Source organism: Oryzias melastigma, linkage group LG15 (genome assembly GCF_002922805.2).
Source record: "Oryzias melastigma strain HK-1 linkage group LG15, ASM292280v2, whole genome shotgun sequence".
Lineage (NCBI taxonomy): Eukaryota > Metazoa > Chordata > Actinopteri > Beloniformes > Adrianichthyidae > Oryzias > Oryzias melastigma.
In genome coordinates this window covers 27,756,451-27,766,354 of record NC_050526.1, presented here as the reverse complement: position 1 = coordinate 27,766,354, position 9,904 = coordinate 27,756,451, and the positions used below count along the sequence as shown (strand labels likewise).

Genomic DNA, 9,904 nt, shown 5'->3' with positions numbered 1-9,904 from the left:
AGGTCTCAAATGCTGGTCCTGTCATGTAATCTCTGCCCAATGCTGTAGCTGTGACATTTCTGCTCTATCTCGTATCAGCAGCAGGTTTTCCTGCAGTCTGCCGCAGCATCCTCTCCATCAGAACAGATTGGATTTTCATAAGTGTAGATTCACGAGGAATTCGACTCCTTTCTTTTATGCTTCCTGTATTCTGTCTTTAGAATGCAGAGAGACGTTTGTGATTTCCGTCTGGGTATTCAGAGCTCGGTTTCCATGGTGCCAAAAGCCTAAAACAGTGCAACTCTCAGCAGTGGCGTCTCTTGGTAACCGTCACAGCCAGGCTCCTCCACCTTCGAGCCGTCTAACAAATCTCCCTGCAGCCATCTAACACCCTGCCAAAAGCACTCACGAGTGTCATGAAGCAGACTTCTCACAGCTACACCACTTCACCAGTCAGGTCGCTCACTTCCGCGGTGTCCTATGCCCCCTCCCACCAAACCCCTACCACTTGAGATCATTCAGTGTTTCAAATGCTCCTCCATGTCTTCCTCTGTCTTTGTGTGAGCACTCCCTCCCTCTCTGGCGATGATGTCTGTCTTTTTTCCTCTTCTTCCCCTCACAGCTCCTGTCTTTGGTCATAATAGATCTGTTAATCATTGTTTGGAAAGCTAACCTTCTAGAATTTTCTAACACCCCCCAGACGATGTTGTCTTGGTGTGGCAGCACAGGTCCAGCTTTTGGACATGCTGACTTATCCTGCCTATAACACCTAAGTAGCTGGAGCTACCTCCAATAAACCCCTCCAAGGCTTCTCCAGCAAGACCTCATATGTGTGACCTAACTGATGAATGTTGTTCTGTGTGCCCCCCTCCCTGTATCATCTACAGGCAGCTGTACGCACAAGAAGCAGCCTGTCAGGCTGCAGAACGGGAAGGAAAATCGCTGCAGCGTCTCTCAAAGGAGGAATACTGTAAGATGATGCTGCCCGACGGCCCGTCAGCAGAGGACAGGAGCCGAAAGGTGAGGTCGTCATGGTTAAAGTGCTGATTTCCTGAGTGGTGATGCATCAAGTCAAATTACGTTCATGAGATTCTGTCCAACACCCAGACGTATTTTAAAACTAAAATGGATCCATGTACGTCTTTGTTTTCCTCGTCTGAGCTGCTTCTGGCAGAAAAATGTACGTCTGGATGGCTCCAGTAGAGTTCACTTTTTATGCCAATGTTAGATTCAGGGTGTGAGGGGTTGTAAGCAAGTGGGAGAGAGAGTAAACAGAGTTCTTAGTTATGGGTGACGGGAAGGAGGGCGGGGTTGCTCTGTGCCAACAATCCTGGCATTTTTTTTTTTTGCAATCATCAGACACACAAAACCAACCCCCCCCCCCTCGCTTCGTCGATCTGTGTGTGTACAGTATGTGTGTCGGGGTGTGTTGTGTGTTTATTTTCCTCTCTACAGTCTGTTTAGATACAAAAACATGATTGCATTCGTCAATTGCGGTATTTTATTGTGAAAAATTGGTTATATTTTGAAAATTGACCGGATTTTCTCGTGTGTCTTAGCATAACTTCCTGCTAGAATTGATGCGGATCACTTACAGCTCGCACAAAAAATACACCAGACACCAAAACAACCGCTGCACTGCGCGAGCTGGCCGCAGAGGACTGCTGCGCTTTACGCTTAGCATGAACTACACCATAGGTTAATAAGGGCGCCGAATGGAAGCGGAATCTGTTCCGTGTTGCTTTGTGGCACCTCCGCTTCTGGTGGGAACCAGGTGTAAATTTTTTTCTAAACATGTCAGTGCACCTTATAATATGGAACGTCTTATGATTGGATGATCTATGACTGTTTTTACAAATGTCAAAGAGATTTTGAGAGATACACAACACTCTGTCAAAATAGGCTTAATTGTGTATACACTAATGCAGCTAATTTGTCGCAGTGTCAGACTGTTTTTTACATGTTACTAATATGGTTGGGAGTTGGCATAGTCACAGTAACGTTTGTTTTTGAGGTATCTGTGTTTTTTTTACGAGTCGCAATCAAGGTTGGGAGTTACAGGAATTATGAACATGCCAATGCTTTTAACATGTTACAAAGAAGTTCCAGTTACAGTGAATGCTGTTAAAGTTTGACGGACTGATAGACTTATCTCTGTCTGTTTTGTTTCTTTTAATGCGCCTTATAGTTTGGTGTGCTTGATATGTGGCATAAGTTTGAATATAGACCGTTATAGCCTTATAGTGCAAAAAAATACAGCGGTCCTCAAAGACTATGATTCGCTTTTAAAATAAGTAAAAAACGTGATTGTAGCGTGTCTTTAAGAAACTAAAGATATCAGCTGCCATTTCTGTGAGCTCCACTACCGACAGGTCTGCTCTCGTTTGACACAAGCGTCCCCGCAGACTGGCACTGCGCTTGCTTAATTCAATTTATAAAGGCCCTGATCCGACTCAGTTGGGATGTCATGGATTAAAGGCAGGAAGTTGCATCGATGTTTGATGTTCCCTGGTCCTGCAGTCTCGATTAATTGCATCTCCACTTCCCTTTACCATCCTACATCCATTATCTACCAGGAAAGGGACCCTGGAGACGAACAAATGAGTTATTTTTGGATGCCGCTCGGTTCTAATACAAATTCATTTCGCTCCCCTTAGAGAAGTCGGCAGTGTCCTCTGGCACAGGCGAGCCTTGTCTCACACATGAATCAGCTCAGTGCACTGATTTGTTTGTCTTGTTATTCTTCACTTGGCTTGCACTACAATGTAATGCTTACAAGAGAGCCAAGGCAGCATTAGCGCTCGCCTAAAATGAGAGCAGTGCACACCTTCGTTTGATTCCAGTTTGTTTCCTGCAGAGAAGGAGAGCTGGGTAACCTGTGCAGATCTGCCCAGGGCTGATTGCTTGGTTCAAAGAGCAGCAGGGTCTTTGCTGTAATCGCTCTTTCCAATCTGATAATATGGTTCATGGAAAAACAATCTAGGAGATGCATCAGGCAGCGCGGGGTCAAACCGTCCAACCATGCTCACATACTGTTCTTTTTTGGGAGCAGCTTCTCCACGGCTGTATGTTTTCAACCATAAACTGGCAAGTAGATGAATCAAATCCCAATAATGACAGCGTTGGAAGCAATGTTGATTCATTTCACATTTACCCTAATATACTCTGACTTGTTTAATCTTCTAAGTGATTAAACAGAGGGTACGGCGGAGGTTAATGTCTGTTCCAGCCGTCACCCGATGCCAGCCCTTTGTGGGCCAGCAGGTGCAGAGACTTTCCTTGCCAGCCGCAGTGTCCGCTTGGACGCCCTCCCCGCAGACAGATGAACCATTGTGTGGCTGACGTAAAGGAAAGGCCGTTAACAGCTTACGCTCCCACAACATTCCTCTTTTGAACCTACTGTGGGAAAGAAAAAAAAACAAGCATCTCAATAGGTGGCTGTCCAACACATCCTCCCGAAGGGGGACGTCAAAGAGGTCCGGCGCTGGTTTTCCTCTTTGTTCAGGGAAAGTCGGGGGAATCAGGAAGATCTTGGTGCTAACTGCTGGCACTGCTGATAAGAGTCTTGCTGTTCTACAAAGAGCTGCTAGTCCAAGACACATTAGACTAATCTTGGAGCCTTTTCACACGTTTTCTGTGTGGTGTAAAACTCTGGGTTCAGAGAAGAGGTGTTTAGAGAGCCTGATCTGATTGTGTTCCTGTAATGAGGAGTTGGCTTTCAGGGGAACATTTGCTTTTAGTGATTCTGTTTCTTCTGGCTCTAAATTTGTTTTTGCATCACATTAGAAAGCAGTGAATTCAGTTCAAAGATGTTATTGTGGAATCCTGGAGACCTAAAGAGAAACACGACAAGATAAAGTCAACGAGTCTCTGCTTTAAGGACAGAATGACAGTTAGTTAAAGTCTCAGTGTGAGATTTGTGTGTGGGGGGAGTGTGTCTTTGAGATGGATTTGGGTGTTGGCTTGAGGGGATACAAGTCGAGTGTTAGTTACAGTCGGTAAGCCAAAAGCAGACAATTACCCTCTTGCACAGCTGCTCTGTGCTCTGTGGCCACTCTTGATGTCACTTCTGCTGTATTTATGTAAGTTAAATGAGATGATGATGGATGGGACTGGTCTTTTTGTGGTTTTGTGTGTTTAAAGAGGAGATCTCCTGTCAAAACTCCAGCTACAGAGAAGAAACACGAGTATATCTGTGGTGGTTTTCGGTTTAGTCAGAGGATTTCCCCTTCTGACTTTTGTTTCCTCCTGAAGCACTTTAGATGTTCACTCTGGCCGCCGCAGTGGTTTGCATTAGCTGGATTTCCTCTTAAATTAATTATCTGGCTGACCTGAGCGAATTAACCTTATTACACTTCCATCAACCATCCATCGCTGGATCTTTAAGGCTGGCTCTCAAAGCCGCTTCTCTGTCTGTATCCTGAGCAACAGGAAAAAAAAAAACTGCAGCTCACATCTAACAAGAAAATTAGCCACCATCCTCGTATCAATGTGGCAGAATCAGGTCAACTATTTAATTGACCTATTATGTAGATTATCTGCAGTTAGCCATAATGGCTGCTCTGGAGTTCTGCCTTCTGTGTTTGTCACATTTGGATGGAAAATCTACATCTCCTGCTAAACAACCATGTTCTTTAAAAAAAAAAGAAATAACAGAAAGATCAAAGATCAGCAAGCCAAAAGAGGAACTTTCTTTAAAAAACGTGGCTTAAAGCAGACACTTTAATGTTGTGTTTGTGCTGATTTGAACTGAATCACCTCTAATCTCAGAGCTGTTCGTCTTTTAACCAGAAATTGTGACATTTTACACAACATCATGTTAAGTCTACAACCACATCTTAAGTTTTTTAACCTTTGACCTTGGGAAGAGGCTGCAATAAAAATAAAAAAAAGTTTGCATCAGCTACAAATTTAAACTCCTCCTTGGGATTTTGATCTATCATCTTCTAAATCCTCAATGTTGGATTTAAAGCCTGTAGATAATGAAGGATGTTGCCGTGGTCAGCTCACGTAAGTGGCATTTCCCTGTCGCTTGCATATTTTACTCGAATATTATGAATATTCTATAAATGAATCGTTGGCTCAAGCTGAACACGATACGTCATACGATGGCCACATTAGGAATGTGGGCGTAGTTAGCAAAAAAAAAAAAAAACCTTGGTTGCCAAGGAAATTAAAAAACGCACTTTTGCCAATACTTCTAAAAACCACATAGACCTGTTCGTCATTACCAGGAGACAAAAACGTAAAATGGTTGCTATGGAGATAAAAATAAAAGAAAAAAAGCTGTTTGTAATTTTTTTTAGTTTTCATGAATTTGTCACTTTGACCAGGGGGACAAAGACAGAAGGGGGAGTGAAGGGCCTGAGGTAGCAGCTCAGCCAGTGAGGGCGGGTGAAGAGACAGTAAAGGGCGATGGTGCTTTACTTTTGTATTTCTTCTTTACTCCATTGAGAGTCAAGTCTTTTCTGTTCCCATTACACCTGTGAGATGCTCAGTGCAACCACTGAGTTAACTGTTGTCACTGCTTTTGGGTGTCAGTCAGTTAGTTCCAGGATTTGAACCAGTGCAACTCTTAAATCCATGTCACCAACCCCCCCATCTGCATCTCCAAACAAGATGACGAACTTTGTTTTGCCCCTAAAATGCTATAAATGCTGCCTATTGAACACAAGCCTCAGTCAGAATGCAGATGTGAGTAAAAACAAAAACCTTGTTCTAGTTGATCTGAAATAAACGTAGGAGCCATGTTCTGCTGAGCAAATGCTCTTTTACAGGAGTTGACCCTTTGTGACCTCCGCTGCAAAAGCAGTTGTTTTGGCAGTTTGTTGGTCTGAACCATCTCCTGTGGGTCACGGAGGACGCCAGTTCAAATTATGGAAGAGCACATGTGGTTCCACATCAATCTAGGAGGGTCAAAAGGCTTTTTCCAAAACAATTTGGAGTCCATCATTCTCTGGAGAAAAAGATTATTTACAAACGGAAAGTGTTCAGGGCTCTTGCTAAGCCTCACAGGCATTATTCCTGCAAGTTAACCCCGAGGTCTGATCATGTAATACAAAAAAATAAAAACCAAGAAGCTGCATCTCAGACTAGGAGGGATCAAAATCATGAGAACAATGACAATCTGGGGGAGAAAAAGTTTTTATTATTGAAGGAAGACGACAGAACTTTAAAATGAGTTCATAAAACTGTCACATTAAAGTGTAGAGGTTTGGGTTGAATAGACAAACACAAAAAAGTGTTCATAGTATTTATATCGCTCACATCCAGTACATTGCAGTAAATACAGATGAATATCTAAAATATAGATGTATGTTTGATCACTTCATAGTCAGATGTAAGCCAATCCGTCTTCTGACCCAGTTTCAGCCTTTTGAGTGAAACTGGGTCATATATGGGACACTGACCCGAGGAGCAGCAGAAAATGTGCAGCAGTGTCTGATACAAAAATAGAAGAATCAAGGCTTACAGTGTTCTTCCGAATCGAGATCCTCTTACATCCAGACTTTAGGAGAGATGTGCACCCAGTACTGATTTTTGAAGATTCAAATGAATGAAATCTTTTCAATTTCAATGCTTCTCACACCCCAGAGTGCCCTGTTTGTCCTCCTCCAGCTGGTTACATGTCACCTCCACTCTTCAGTGGTCTGTGGCTCCTCACATTGTGCTCAGTGACCACTGCTGCCACAGGGAGTGACCTCTGTCAACACCTCCATCAGCCTCATCCCCATTTTTCCTCCGCTGTCAGACACTCTCCAGCTGTGCTCAATCATTTACATTTTCCTGACAGCAAAGACTGTAATTGATTCCTGACACTGTGCCCCCCACCCCACCCCCCATGCCTCCTGACTGCTCGCTCATGTAAGCTGTTGTAATGTAAACCTCGATGATGTCCTGACAAACCGCCTCCTTCCTCTCCCTCTTCAGGTGTCCGGCGTGGGCAGTCTATCCCCGAGGCGCTCCTTGTACCGGACGCTGTCGGACGAGAGCGTGTGCAGCAACCGCAAAGCCTCATCGTACGGCAGCTCGCGCAGCTCTATGCTGGATCAAGCCATGCCCAACGACATCCTGTTCAGCACAACACCGCCGTACCACAGCACGTTGCCTCCACGCATGATCCACAACCAGGGAGCCTCCAACCTGCGGAGTAAGTCCAGACAAAAACCATTGTTAATTAAAAGGATCTCCACTGTGCAGAACTAAACAACACTAAGGGGAAATCTTTAAAGTCCCACTCTGATCATTGTATCTATTGTCTAAGTGATCATTCAATTATGATTATTCAGTTTTTAGCCAAAATCAAAAACTTGTGTTGCTTTCTAGGACATAGTTTTTGCAGAGTGACAATATTTATTAGAAATCGAAGATGTTGGCAGGACTCGTTAAAGCAAAGCAACCCCGCCCTCCTTCCCGTCACCCATAACTGAACTTTCTGTCTATGTGTTCTCCTGCCCTGAACTTAACATTACCAGTGCAACAAAAATGGTGAGCAATATTGGAGTTATCCAGCCGTACAATTTGAGCCAGGTTGAGGAAAGTAAAGATGTACTCTCACCGGCCACTCTATTAGGCACACCTGTCCAACTGCATGTTAACACAGATTTCTGATCAACCAATCACATGGCAGCAACTCAATGCACTTAGGTATGTAGACTTGGTCAGGGCGATGTGCTGCTGTTCAAACTGAGCATCAGAATGGGGAAGAAAGGTGATTTAAGTGGCATGGCTGTTGGTGTCAGAAGGGCTGATCTGAGTATATGAGAAACTGTTGATCTACTGGGATTTTCACCCACAACCATCTCTAGGGTTAAGAGAAAATATCCAGTTCTGTGGGTAGAAAGGATGATGATGATGATGCCAGAGGTCAGAAGAGAATGACCAGACTGGTTCCACCTAATGGAAAGACACAGTAATTCAGAAAACCTCTGGTTCCAGCCATGGTCTGCAGAAGACGTCTCTGAACACACAACACATCCAGCCTTGAGGCACATGGACTACATCAGCAAAAGAAAACACTCCTGTCAGCTAAGAACAGGATACTGAGACTGCAATTCACACAGGATCACCAAAATGTGACAATAGAAAATTGGAAAAACGTCACCTGGTCTTTTAAACTCAGTTTTCTGCTCCGACATTTGGGTGGAAAGGTCAGAATTTGGTATCAATGGTTCGGGCTGGTGGTGGTGTCATAGTGGGGAGGATATTTTCTTGGCACTCTTTGGGTCTCTTAGTACCGATTGAGCATGGTTACAACACTAGGAGTATTGTTCCTGACCATGTCCATCCCTTTATGACCACAGTCAACCATCTTCTGATGACAGACACCATCTCCATGTCTTTAATTTGGTTTCTTGAACATGACAACGAGTTCACTGGACTCTAATGACCTCCACAGTCACTAGATCTCAATAAATCACCTTTGGGATATGGTGGAACGGGAGATCGTCATCATGGATGTTCAGCCGACAAATCTGCAGGAACTGTGTGATGCTGTCATGTTAACTTGGACCAAACTCTCTGAGGAATGCTTCCAGTACCTTAATGAATCTATGCCACCAAGGATTAAGGGTCCAACCCAACACTAGCAGGGTGTACCTAATAAAGTGGTTGGTGAGTGTACATGAATCTATTGTCTACAAGTGGATATGTCAGAATGGAGCTTGTGGCCCGCCAAGCGTATTTTCCACATCCAAAATACAATCCTTTTCAGACAACATTTTCTCATCTGCTCATGATTCACAGGAATTTAAATACAATTGAATGCAATTTAAGCCTTAATGTACTTTATATATGTCCTCTATTATCAGAAAAATGCTACAAGAACATGTTAAAAACACAATTTTCATCGGAGTGGGTCTTTAAAGGAATCAAACTGGGTTGTTTTAAGGACAATCTCCCAGGGATAAAAGCCTAATATACTCTTTTCTAGGAAGTGGCTTCTTGATTTCTTGTTCTGACAGAACTTATTTGAAGAGCCACTTGTTCTGCACTGATATAATTAGCACAGCTCTCCAGCAACACTCCCCAATATAGACAGCTTATTTGTAATGGGTGAGGCTGCTTGCAAGCTGCGTGCCGCTCCTCCTTCATTAAGCAGGCACCTGTCCCTGCTGGCTGCTCCGCCCTCCTGTACTCATCACCGCCTTCCTCCCAGCAAAAATCCCGAAATGAGAGGTTTGATGTGTCCCATCTTCACTTTTGCTGGTTTTGAACATCTCTGACGTGAGCATGCCAGTTTTTCCACCTGTGTTGTCAGTGTCTGTCATACATTATTTACTTATCAGTCGGCGCCTGCCTGCCCCCTCTGTCCCTGCTGTCTCATTTCCATAGCGTTCCTCACCTGTCTCCTGCTGCTGCTGCAGATAGAAAATGGGCTTTGGGAAGATGTTTTTCTCTCCAGCCTCTTCAGGCTTGTCAATCTGCTGCATCCCTGGTTGTTTCAAAGGGTAGCTGAGAACACAGGCTCGCTCTTTTCCCACACTGGAAACCCAATTTGGTAAACAGCAAGCCACTCAGGCTCTGAGAAGCTTTTGCAAATTGAAAGGAGGGTGTCAGCATCACCTCCAGCTCTCCGTCTTTTTTCTGCCTCCCCACTTTTTTCTAAAATGCCCCTCTGTGGAATGGGAGCTTGTTTACTACGCTCAGTCTTTCAGGGCTTACAGGGACAAAGGATGTGAGGGACCAAGGGAAGGAGTAGGAGGTATTGATCGAGGACATTAGCTCAGACCAGTCATTTATCCCCCTCAGATGGAGACTCGCTGAGGGATTCACAGGAAGTCGGTTTGATGGGACTCGAACCTTTCATGCCGTCATATAAATACAAAACTTTTCCTTTAATGTGTTAGCTGGCCGGGGGGAGGATTTCCAAGAGACAGAAAGGTTAGAGCTGATCATAGACTGACAAGGCAGCATGTTTGATGTG

The 9,904-nt window shown here is 44.2% G+C and overlaps 1 protein-coding gene across 6 annotated transcripts in view; it reads left to right on the top strand.

The window, feature by feature from the left end:
- Window positions 1–9,904, top strand: part of LOC112161462 (signal-induced proliferation-associated 1-like protein 2) — a gene marked incomplete in the record, with an annotated part of 101,605 nt that overhangs the window by 84,367 nt on the left and 7,334 nt on the right. For all 6 annotated transcript variants that reach the window (XM_024296566.2, XM_024296565.2, XM_024296564.2 and 3 more), the window contains 2 exon segments: window positions 867–999; window positions 6,910–7,129. In XM_024296566.2, coding sequence (XP_024152334.1) covers window positions 867–999; window positions 6,910–7,129 — 353 coding nt within the window.